The sequence below is a fragment of the Arachis ipaensis genome, chromosome B06, assembly GCF_000816755.2.
Source record: "Arachis ipaensis cultivar K30076 chromosome B06, Araip1.1, whole genome shotgun sequence".
Classification (NCBI taxonomy): domain Eukaryota; kingdom Viridiplantae; phylum Streptophyta; class Magnoliopsida; order Fabales; family Fabaceae; genus Arachis; species Arachis ipaensis.
Window position 1 is genome coordinate 134,305,475 of NC_029790.2, and position 12,677 is coordinate 134,318,151.

The following is a 12,677-nucleotide window of genomic DNA, read 5'->3' on the forward strand; positions in this document are numbered from 1 at the left end:
AAAACACCTAATAATCCAACAAAAATGAAAAGGGATTTCACTAAATTAATAAAATATTAATTATCTTCGAAATACGATTTTCCACAGGATCGGGACATATGATATAATCCTTATCCCATAAAATTTACAACAAAAATTATTGCCCTCATCTTATCCTTATTTTTGAATATTCCCACAATTACATTATTGATATTGAGGCATTGTTTGTTAGCAAAAATTAGAGCGACAAAAACAAAGAGACACATACATAAAAAGTATTGTCCTTATATTTGATTTGGTAGTAATAAGAAGTAGTGATAGATGTTTATTAATTAAGTAAACATGATTATTCTACAAAGGCAACTCAACTCGGATGGGTTGTCCACTTGTAAAAATATAATATTACTCTTGTGGTCTCCAAGTTTCATTATTTTTTGGATTTTGCTAGCAAATATATAAACAAGGATACATCCAAAAATATCATGATGGGAACCAAATTATTTGTACCCAAGTTAGATGTTTTAGTTTTAGAATGAAATCTCATCCCCATTTCCACAGGGGTGGATCTCCAGTACTTCAGGATGACAACGAGACAATGCATCATTTGCTTATCCCAATCACTCTTTCTAACCATTATAACGAGTGAGATCAAAGGGTCCGAGCAAAACTTAGCATTATAACATTGAGTCCTTTTTCCACTATGAGAAATTCCCGTGGATCTGATCCATGCCATTTTCTGATGAGCAGGATCCTCTTAAAGAGGCAAGCTCAGAGCATACTGTTATGGCACTGGATTGAGGAAGAAGGAAATATCACTGGCTAAGCTTTCAGAGAGAGAAAGAGAATTTAGAACATCTTGAGAGGTAGGAAAAGTGGATATATCACAATGTTTCTTGAGATCTGATTACAACTGGGGTGAGCACCTTCTTATATAGAGGCCTCTAGATAGAAGCGAAATCTAAACAAGCCTATCATACAATGCCACCTGGAGGATAAGGATAAGCCTTATCTTTTTTGGCATTTTCTAAGCATGTGACTGAGGTCACTTTATTCTAGCACACTCATAATTATACATAGTGGGAACAACAGTGTTCTAATAAAGAGACGGTTTGAAATAGTCTTCTGGTAGGGTCCCATCACCGTCTGAGAAGGATGAATCAGAAGCTAGATTGACAGCTCTGAAATCCGTATCTGGGTCTTGGAGGTAGAGAAATGGGTCTTCAGTGTTTTCTTCATTTGGATCTTGGGCATCTTGCAGATATGGGTCATATGGGTCTGATTTTGGGCCTTCAGCATCATCGGGTATTCCTGCATCAATTCTAGTTGGGCTTGGTGGTAAAGCACACACTCTTCCACCTGGATCTTCAGAATTCAGATCTTCTCCAGAATATCTGCTTGGAGCTTGTGTGGACGTACTGGGCTGGTCTGTTGGAGCATAAAAGGAGTATTGTCCAAACTGGTTGATTATCCCTGAAGTTATGAATCTGGACTGAAACTCTTGGAGAGTTATCGGTGGGACATCCGATTGAAATGGGAGTCCTTCAACTACATCTTTTTCTCCATATAGTCCAGGTTGCCAAAGTTGACAAAGGTATTTGGCCAAGGCATTCAGGACTGTCTTTTCATCTGTGGGCCATATGGTAGAATATCCAACAATGGTAATGTTTTTTAGATTCTTTGAACTGTCCACTAGCATGCGCGCAATAGTGTCTTGTCCCATCAATCTCTTCAAGTAGCACAGCTCCCCAGAATTCATCACTAGCATCTGTCTGCAATATTCTTTTTCCTGTGCTGGGAATCTTTAAAGGTGGGGGGTCTTGTGCTATCTTCTTCAGGGTTTTGACAGCTGTGGTTTGCTCAGGTCCCCATGGTGGAGGCTTCTTTTTTAGGAGTTTTGACAGCTGGCTAGTGTGTCTGGTCACATCTGGGATAAAGTCTCTGATGTAGTTGACGATTCCCAAGAATTGTTGGACTTGTTTGACTGTCAAGTTTTCATCAGGAAAATGGATTAATTCTTTGGCAAGGTGATCCCCTGGTTGGAAAAATCCATTTTCGAAAATCATTCCAAGGAATTCAATTTTTGTCTTAGCAATAGAGCTCTTTTTTGCTGATAGCATGATTCCATGGTCTTTGATGATCTGAGTGAATTGGGCCAGGAGTGCCTTGTGGGCTTCGCTGTCTTTTGAGAACAGTAAGATGTCATCAATGTAGATGAGTGTGGAGTGTAGTATGGGCTCAAAGATTTTGGTCATTGCTTTTTGGAAGAGAGAGGGGGCTACTTTGAGTCCAAATGGCATTACTGTCCATTGGTATTGGGCTTCAGGTATACAGAACGCTGTTTTATACCTATCTTCAGGATGGAGCCCAATTTGCCAAAATCCAGCTTTCAAGTCAAACTTGCTGAATATTTTTGTTCCACTTAATCTTTGTGTAATAACTGAGATTCGTGGTAGAGGAAACTTGTCGTCTTGTAAGAAGACATTAAGTGGCTTATAATTAATGACAAGCCTCTTTTTCCCTCTATTTTGCTCAGCTCTTTTTTCAACATAGAATGCTTGACATGCCCAGTTGGAGTTGGTTGGTTCAATGAGTCCTTGAACAAGAAGGGCTGCACATTCAGCTTTTGCCAACTTAAGATCTTCAGGGTTCATTCCTGAATGCGTGGCCTTTGTAGGGTTGATGTCTTCATTCTTTTTGAAGGGGAGTCGGACATAAAATTCTGGATTTTTCCATAAAGGAGCAGGGTGGTTGAATTGATCATGACTATCACAGCAGGCACTGAGGAGTAGCTGTTGGATTTCCTTATATTCTTCTGGAGCTTCTTGGATTTCGAGGATACTTTGTATCCCTGTAAAAGGCAAAAACTGCCCTTTGTAACTCAGACCAGTGGGTTTGATATGTAGCCCATGAGTTCGGAAGAAGGCATCGAATCCGAACAAAACATCTTTGTCAGGGAGGTAGCTTCCCAGCACTCTAAGCCAAGTGGTCTGACCTGCAAATATCTCCAGTCCAACTGGTTTTTTGGAGATGAGATTGATGGTGAAGACTTCACTGTTAGCTGCTGCGAATTTCTTGGAAAAAGGTGCCCACATTTCTTTTGGTAAGACATGTGGTTTTACGACAGTAGCACAAGATCCAGTGTCCATTAATGCAACGGCCTTTATTGGTTTATCATAGACAGATGTCTTGACTTTTAGATCAAAATGAGGTCTAGGAGTACCATCAATTTGTTTTACTCCTAAAGATCCGAGATACCCAAGTTCTTCTTCTGGCATACTCGTTCCTTTAGGAATTCTTGTGGTGATGGAAGCAATAGATGATATGGTAAAGATAGACCTTTTTGGTGGGAGGTCTTCTTCTGAACTATTCTCTTCTGAGTCAGAGTCCTGGAAAACATATTCAGTTTCATCATCTTTGCTTCTCTGTTCCTCAAGTACTGACTCTAGATCTTCCTCATCACCAATGGAGGCAGCATCCATTAAAGACTGGAGCATTTTTATTTCCTTCTTTGTCTTGTGAGGACATGACTTAGCAAAGTGTCATTGTTTTCCACAAATGAAGCATTTGTTTGACTTGGTATGGGGTTTCCTCCTTTTGAAGTAACGGTATTTTTGCTTGCTTCTTCTCCTTCTGAATGCTTTCTGATGAAATGTATTGGTTGATGATCACATGAGATTGCATCAACTGGCTGAAAAGGATAATCTGCAAAGCTTTTCCGAGACAGTTTCGTTTTCTTGAGCATTGGCTTCTTTCTGAGCATTGGAGCTGATTCAGCATCATCAGGAGGCCCAGGTCTTTTAAAAGAGCATGGGGCTTGTAACAACTTCTTCTTCTTTTTCTTGTTCCTTCGTCTTCTAGCATAATCTTCATCATCAGTGTCACTCCATTGATCAGCACAGTCACAGTCAGAATCACACATAGAGGGATCAACATCCCAAATGAAGTGGCCATTTACGTGAGAGACGTAAACAGGTTTTCCATTCCGATTTCTATCTAATATATTTTTAAAGAACCTTAGAGCAAAAACTCATATTTATCATGCATGATCTTATTTTTGGCGTTTTTTATTTTTATTATGGAGAAGGGATTGGGGTAAGATGGGGATATGGAGAGCGTGTGAGCTCTACCAACTTGTAAGATCAGTTAAAGACAAATTGGACTGTCCAAATTTTTCATAAATCGGACCCTACGAATTGTTTAAATTTGTTCAAAAAAATTTTATAATAATCAATTCGGACTCTTCGAATTACTTTTTCTATTACTAAAAAAAAAACAATATGAACAGTCCGATTTATACTGTCCAAAATTTAAAATTTTTCTCCTAAAAAATTGGACCGTCCAATTTGCCACTTATATTTTACTTTACAAACAATTCGCATGGTCCGAATTATTAACATCATAATTCACAAAAAGCTGTCCCATATTATGATGTAGCACTCCCATATCCCATAACGGAGCACTACACACTCATATGTTCCATAACAAAAAAAATCAACCTATTTTTAGAGATACACAAAACATAAAAAAAAATTGTCTTGAAATATAAAAATTTTAGTATTAATAATAATCAACGGTCTATAATAATTTTATTTTTTGAAGGGATGATCAGTCATGAGCGGTGTATATATGGTACTAAAAACAATAATATTATTTTATTAGTATGTCCGAGAGATATATACCATGTCTAGTCATAAGCTTCTTCTTCCATCATATTATATATACTTTAAATTTCTCTCTCTATCTCTATCTCTATCTCTATCTCTGTCTCCAATTATTTTATCCTTGGCAAAGAACAAAACCATTCCGGTTTCTAGTTTCAGCTAAGTAGCTTTAAAGGTGTCACAAAAACTAGTAGCATATCTCTCTCTCTCTCTATTCCCCCCATTTATAATATGTTCCTTTCTTCTCCTTTCAAGGGACATTGTGTACTTTTATTCTCGTTATTGTTATTGTTCTTGTTCCAACTAGACAACAAGATGCATCATTTTAATTTTTCTCCTATATAGTTTAAATCTTTTTCTTTTTTTTTTATTTAATAGTTCTATTTATAGTTGTATTAATTTGTGGTGTTATATGGATCTTGGTGTGGTGGGTTTTGATGGGTTGGTGGGTTCAGAAGCTGGGTTTGTTCCATTTGGATCTGGGTTCCTTAAGCATCAAAGATCTGAACAAGAAGAGGAGGTGAGTAATATTAATGATCATAATAATAGAAGAGGGGCAAAACTGTCAAAGGTTAATATTACTAGTGGTGATGATGATCATGATGATGTCATCACAACAACAACATCAAAGGGAATGTTGTTTTTTCAGAATCATCAGAGGAACAACAACAACAATAGCTCTTGTTGTAATGTGTTGTTGAGATCTAATAATAATAATAATAATAATAATGGAAATGACAATGTTGCCATTGCTCTCTTCAATGATGGTGGTGAAGAACAAGAAGGAGAAGAGAAGATGCTGAGTTTCTCAACAACACCAACACCAAAGTCAGAGTCTTTGATTGTGGAAAAGGCTTCCTCAAATGCTACATTGCACACTTCTTATCACCCTTTCTCTAGTTACAACATAAATAATGCAGGTATATTTATTTATTAATATTGCTTTTAAAAAAAAATATATTTGAGGTCTTTTTTGTTGTTATTAAGTCATTTATAATAATGGGTTATTTTTATTTGAATTTTTTTGGGGGTTTATGGATGGTTGGATTTGGATTTGTAATTTGTAGGTTAATGAGTTTTTGGTATTTTTCTTGAAAATGGTTCTTTTTTTTTTTTTGTAATCTAGTAAAAAAATTTGTGTTTTTTTTGTTGATGGTCATCCTACAGTACCTGTGTGGAAGGTCTTTTCATGGAAAAAAATATATTTGAGATATGGCATGTTTTTCTGAAGTCTTGTCAAGAATAAAATAAATAACTAAATAAATAAATAAATAAAAAAGAAATTCTTCCAAAGAAACTATATTCCTTGTTCCTGTTTTAGGGTGAGGGATGTAAGCAAAATTTTGCACTAAAACCTAGAGTATACCAAAGGAGAAAAAGGGAAAAAAAAAAAAAGAACATATGAGAGAAGCTTATTGAAGCTATTATGATAGGGAGCATGAAAAAGAAAAACAAAGCTACATAATTTGATTGGCTCTTTTACCTTATGTTATCTTCTGTACTCCTTTACTATAAAATCCTCTTTTCCATGTCTTCCTCAAACCAAAAAAGTTGACCTTAACGGTTTTTTTTCCCCCTCAAATCAAGATAGTAAGAAGTTAATCAAAAATGATATTTGTATATTAAAATTAGCTACTAAATCAGTGTGTATGAATATATGTGTGGTTTAATTTATTTTCAATGTGTATTTATATTTCAACATGTATTTTATACTGGTGGCTGATTTTGTTGTACACGTAGCATAATCGAAAAATTAATAGATAATTAAAATGCTACCTTGTGCCAGCATTTGTTTTGATGTTTCTTTTAAGCTGTGAAATGAAATAAGTGATTAATTTTAATGTACTGACAGTAATTTTACACGGTTATTTAATCAAATGCTTGTGTTTTTAGTATTTTTGAAATATTAAATGATTAAGTTAAACTTTTTATTACAGTAAAAGTACATAACAAAATCAATATTTTTATTTTTAAATTTATTCATAAAATTTTTTAGATAATAAATGGGTAAACCAAATACTTTCTTAATATAAGATAGAATACATGATTATTAAGCCTTTGAATGATGAATAATGAAACAGGTTACAATAACAGTAATTGGGGAATGAACGTGAACGTGAACATGAACATGATGAATAATAATGTGGGAAGAGTGGTAGGAGCTGCATTATTCACTCCCTCACAGTGGATGGAGCTGGAGCACCAAGCACTCATTTATAAGTATATCACTGCAAATGTTCCTGTTCCTTCTCATCTTCTTATTCCAATCAGAAAAGCCCTTCACTCCACTTCTCCATTCTCTAACTTTCCTAATCCACTTCTTAGACCCAATCCTTGTAAGTATCTTTCTCTTCTTTTCCTTTTTCTTCATTTCTTACAAAATTTGCATTCTAAGATTTAGATGTAGATCAAAATAATCCCAAAACATTAAAACGATGAAAGAATCTCTGAAAGAATTTGGAAATTTGACAAACGTGATCGAGCCTTAAATAGTTTTGTTTTTGTTGACAGAAGAGGCCGACACACGGCACATTTTTGTCAACAAAATCAAAACTATTTCACATTGGTCATTTTTTTTTATTGAGAAATGCTATAGGATTATCAGAATTTATTGTTTTTTAGTCATCAGTTAGCCATTAATATTTAAAAATATAGGATAAAGTATGTTGTTGGATTACTAAACGAAATAATAAATTCTGATTATCTCCTAGCATTTTTTCTTGTCATTTTTTAGAGTTATTTTCATAGGCATCCAAATCGGGTGTAATTTTGGTAATTCACTCGTTTATATAGTAGAGACTCATACACAGTTGTTTTCATGAGAAATTGATAACTGCTTTCAGCTATCAATTTCACCTAAAAACAACTATGTGTGAGTTTAACACAAACCTTGTCACTAGATATTGTGTTTTAAATAAAATGAGTACACGAAATATTTCTTTGCAGTGGGATGGGGAGGTTTCCATCTGGGATTCTCGAGCAGCACCGATCCGGAGCCGGGTCGGTGCAGGAGAACCGATGGGAAGAAATGGCGGTGCTCGAGGGACGCAGTTGTGGACCAGAAGTACTGCGAGCGTCACATGAACCGAGGCCGCCATCGTTCAAGAAAGCCTGTGGAAGGCCAATCAGGCCATGCTGCTGCCGTCACCACCACCACCACCACCACAACCACCACTTCTAACTCAAAGCTATTGTTGCCTAACAGCAACAATTCAAGTTCTTCATTTTCCATTGTGGGGAACACTGCTTCCAACAACAACAGCAACACTATTTCATTTGGAAACTGCCATGAACACAAGAATGTTATTCAGCAGCAGCAGCCTGTTGCATCTGATGCTTCTGCTGCCAATAATATCAGCAGGTGCGCCACTAATTACTAATTTATTTTTTCTTGTTTTGTTTAGAGCAAATTACTTAAAAATAGGTAAATTATTCAACTTTCTTGAAGTTATACTCATACTTGCTTCCTTAGATTATAAGAGGTTAGAGTATACTTTTTTCTTCTTTTTCTTTTTAAACCTTTTTCCCATTAAGTGGGGTCGGCTACATGGATTAAGACGTCATTGCATCATGTCCATGCTTTGAGATGCGACTTTGTTTTACGTTGGCTGTCGCAGGCTTAACACAGCCTAATATGGCTTCAAGGACGTCATTGCGTCGTGGCCATGTATTGGGATGTGACATTGTTTTACGTTGGCAGTCGCACAAACCGAACAACCCTTGTTTTTCCGGGCTTGAGACCGGCTATGTGAACATAGGCCGAGTTAGGTTAGAGTATACTTTTAAAAAAGAAAAAGATGTGTTGTGCAATTTAACTTTAAAAATGTTGTGAAAATGGGAGACGTTAATGTTCCTATCCTTTTTTAATTATGCAATAATAATTGATGTGTTAAATTGCACACATTATATGTAGTACCATCTTTTTCTTTATTTGGAAGCAACTAAGAAATTCTCTTGGCATTCATTCCTACCTCCTTATGCATGTTCCCTCTTTTAGTGTTTGTGTTTCATCTTCTAATCAAAGAATCTAGTATTTCTTGTTCATCTTTTTTGGCAGATAGTGACTAGTCAATTTTGACATGGTGGTTCATATGCTTTCAATTTTTCTTAAAAGAAAAAGATGGTCTTAAGGCATGTCAATTTTTGTTTGTTACTTTACCCATGTGTTTAAAGTGTGCCTTTTCAACTCTGCATTATTCAATGTTATTTAGAGTTTAATTTTAATGCTACTAATAATATAAAACATTTTGCACAGAAAAACTGTTTTATACTAATAATGTATTAAAATTAAATTCAAGTTCTTAATTACTATAATGCAGGATGTTTATGAAGAAAGAGAACAATAATGCAAATGAGAGTTGTTCATCACTACTTCCAATGCTACCACCAAACCTTGATCTGAAACCAAAGGAAAACCCATTCATGATTCATAACAACAACCATGAATTTGGAGTTGTGACTTGTGATTCACTCCTTAACCCTTCTTCCAATAATAAGAGCAATGATTCACAAAACAATTCCCTAAGGCATTTCATTGATGAGTCAACACAATTGTCAATCTCAATCCCAAATCATCAATTCATGCCAACCAATGAGAAAGTGACACTCTCACCTTTGAGGGTATCATCATCAAGGGAGTTGGAATTGGAATTGGTAGACCCTATTCAAATGGGGTTAGGAGTTGGAATTGGTGTCAACAACAACATTGTTAGACAACCAAATTGGATTCCAATTTCATGGGAGAGTTCAATGGGTGGTCCACTTGGTGAGGTTCTCAACCTTAATAATAATAATAATAGTAATAACAATAATAAGGGTTCTATGAACCTTATTAGTAGTGATGGTTGGGACAATAGTCCTTCAATAGGGTCATCACCTACTGGGGTGTTGCAAAAGACAACAGCATTTGGTTCACTCTCTAATAGCAGTGCTGGGAGTAGTCCAAGGGCAGCAGACAACAACAAAGGAGGGGCAATCTTGTAAAATCATCTCTTGTAAACACAAAGTACTGTGTGTGGAATGTGGATGTTTGCTTCATGCTTCACATTAATATTCAGTTTTTTATTTATTTTTATATAATATATGGTAATATTAGAAGTTGGATGAGATGTGTTATTTACTTATTTCTTCTTTTTTTAAAAAAAAAAACAATTACTAAAAGTGATTTTTCCACATGATTTATTGAAAGTGGATAGTGAAACTTTTAGAGTAAAATATCGATTTTGTCCCCAACGTTTGAGGTAAGTTTTATTTGTGTTCCTAATGTTTAAATCATCCTATTTGTATCTTTAACGTTTATAAAAGTAATTCAATGTTATTCTACTATCAATTATACTAACAAATCAGAGTATATTTTTTAATTATTTTCATTTTGATGTATTCATTCTCAATTATGTCTCACTTGGATGTGTTCGGTTTTAATATTATACCCATTATTTGTGTTTAGATTTAATTATGTCCATAAAAAAGTGAATTATGTAAATGTTGTAGGAATTAGTTTCAAAATTTGATGAGCTATTTTTCGAAGTAGATTATCGATTCTATCCCAGACATTTATATTCGATCTTCAAGAAGAGATTTTTAAAACTCAAACTAAAGCGCTCATGATGTGTAATTGACGGCAGGATAACATTAAATCACTTTTACAAACGTTAGGGATACAAATAGGACGATTAAAACGTTAGGAACACAAATAGAATTTACCCAAACATTGGGGATAAAACCGATACTTCACTCAAACTTTTAATATGCCCAATTGCCCATCCCTTCATTTTCTCTTTCATACAAAATCATGCTTTGTATTTTGGTGTGTAGGAATTTTGCATAAAGAAAGTGATAACATAAGGATGAGAATATTCATTCATACTTATTCTCCTTTAGATATATGTAATTTTATCTCCTAAGAATTCAAAAGAGAAAAAAAATCGAAACAATGTAATCTTTGAATCAACCATCCACTAGACATACATATAAAAATACAAAATGATTATACACATTTTTTTTGTTATCCATGATATTTTCTAGTTTAATAGATCAATAATTAATCTGTTAAAAATTTAAGCTTCATTTAAGGGTGACCAATAAATTGCTACATATATACAATATAGGATTCAAACCTTCAAACACTTAATTAAACATATGACTAAGTTAACCACTTACAACCCAAATCATTTTTATTATTATTGTTGTTGTTATTATTATTATGAGTAAATTACCAATTCCATCCTCAAATTATCAAAACGCTGACAAAAATAACCTCCACTTTTGTTAACGACAAAAATACACCTAAAATATTAAAAAATGCTACAAAAATACCCGACTGTAAATAAAAATCTATTCCATTAATAGAGTTAGTTGAGCTGTCAAACGGATTCTGTTACACCCTTTCCTCTGCTTCTCCTTTATTCTCTCTCACTCCCTCCCTCCCCAAACCTCCCAGAAAGACCTTACACCTCACCCTCTTCACTCTCACTCTGAATCTATGGCTGCTGCCTTCCGATCTTCTCTGTCTCACGCTCTCACACCCCACTCCCCGCTTATTTTTTTCTTCTCCCTTCTTCTCACTTTCACTTCTCCAACACACAGAACAATTGCTCATCAACTCACGCCATTGTCTCTTTGTCTTCAATGGCAGAACCTCGTTGTTGCCACTGTTGCTTATTCGCTGCCCCTCCGTTGTCGTCAGAAGAGGATCTCACAGTTCCTTGCCCTCTTCACTCTCTCAGCAGATCTCTCAATCTTTCCTCTCAGATTCGCCATCGCCGTCACTGCTTGCTCGCCGCCCTTCTATTACTGTCAGAAACCTATCTTACAGTGCCTTACTCTCCTCTCTCGCAGTAAGCCAGCAGTGGATAGTCCCTCTCTCTCTAGGGAGCTCTCTCTTCAGCTTCTCTCTTTGTCATTCTTTCTCTTTGGATTCTATTTTTATTAGATTATTAAAAAAATATAATGAAAAATTGTAGAATTGCTGATTATGGATGATTATTACTAATTATGGTTAATTATTACTGTGGCTAAGATGAAGAAGGTGAGGCGTAAGGTCTATTTTGAGAGGTTTGGAAGAGGTAGGGAGTCACTAAGATGTTGCTTACTGTTGTTGTAATTGCTTTAGGGAGTGAGGGAGGACGGGAGGAGAGGACAGTATCACCGCAGGTGTCGTCGTTGAGGAGAGAGAGAGAAACAGAACAACAAGGAGAGAGAGAGAGAGAGGCGGCGAGAGAGAAGAATCGAAGAAGGAGAAGTGGATGAGCAAGATGACAGAGCAAGACCATTGTCGTACTTGAGGGAGAGAAACCGTGGAAGAAGAGGCGACATTGTATTTCAGGAGAGAAATAATGAGGAAGATGTTGTTGTTGTAGGAGCTTCAGCTAGGAAGATGATGTTGTTGTCGTTGTTGCAATTTCGGAGTGACTGAGATATGTTGTTGTTGTTGTTGCAGCTTGCAGCAACTTCTGGGAGGTTTGAGGGAGGAAAAGAGTGACAGCAGATGATGTTTATTTTTGTTGTAGTTGCATTAGGAAGGGAGAGAGTGATGGAGGATGAAGAAAAAGCAGAGAAAAATGTGTAAGGGAATCCATTTGACAGCTCAGCCAATTCTGTTAACGGAATATATTTTTATTTATGGTTGGATATTTTTGTAGCGTTTTTCAATATTTTAAGTGTATTTTTGTCGTTAATAAAAGTGGAGGTTATTTTTGTGAGTGTTCTGGTAATTCGAGGGTGGAATTGGTAATTTACTCTACTATTATTATTATTATTATTATTATTATTATTATTATTGATGTTTTCATTTTGTTTTGTTTTTGGACTTGGCCATTTTGGGATTTACTTTGACCTTAAAATAACTCTGGGCATCAATTCTTCAGAACTTCCCAAACCTTGACAATAGTCCTGAGGAGTTATGGCCCAAAATGGTAATAACCCAAAGCTAAAGGTTTTTTCATTCAACTCCCCAAAGAAAAGGGATTTTCTATTGGATCAATGTTTATGACATTCTAATGTCTATAATTGGGACTGTCCATCCTACTCTCTTAACAA

General features: G+C 35.5%; 1 protein-coding gene across 1 annotated transcript; it reads left to right on the top strand.

Annotated features, from left to right (window-relative positions):
• Positions 4,688–9,743, top strand: LOC107605578 (growth-regulating factor 1). The gene is made up of 4 exons (XM_016307492.2): positions 4,688–5,560; positions 6,722–6,976; positions 7,587–8,001; positions 8,960–9,743. The coding sequence occupies exons 1-4, from the start codon at positions 5,053–5,055 to the stop codon at positions 9,621–9,623; spliced, it is 1,842 nt and encodes a 613-aa protein (XP_016162978.1). The 5' UTR covers positions 4,688–5,052; the 3' UTR covers positions 9,624–9,743.

Bases quoted from the DNA above. Each gene is read 5' to 3' on its own strand.
- LOC107605578 (XM_016307492.2), top strand. From the start codon at position 5,053: ATGGATCTTGGTGTGGTGGGTTTTGATGGGTTGGTGGGTTCAGAAGCT. The intron at 5,561-6,721 runs GTATATTTATTT...ATAATGAAACAG, and splicing joins TTACAACATAAATAATGCAG to GTTACAATAACAGTAATTGG. The intron at 6,977-7,586 runs GTAAGTATCTTT...ATTTCTTTGCAG, and splicing joins ACTTCTTAGACCCAATCCTT to TGGGATGGGGAGGTTTCCAT.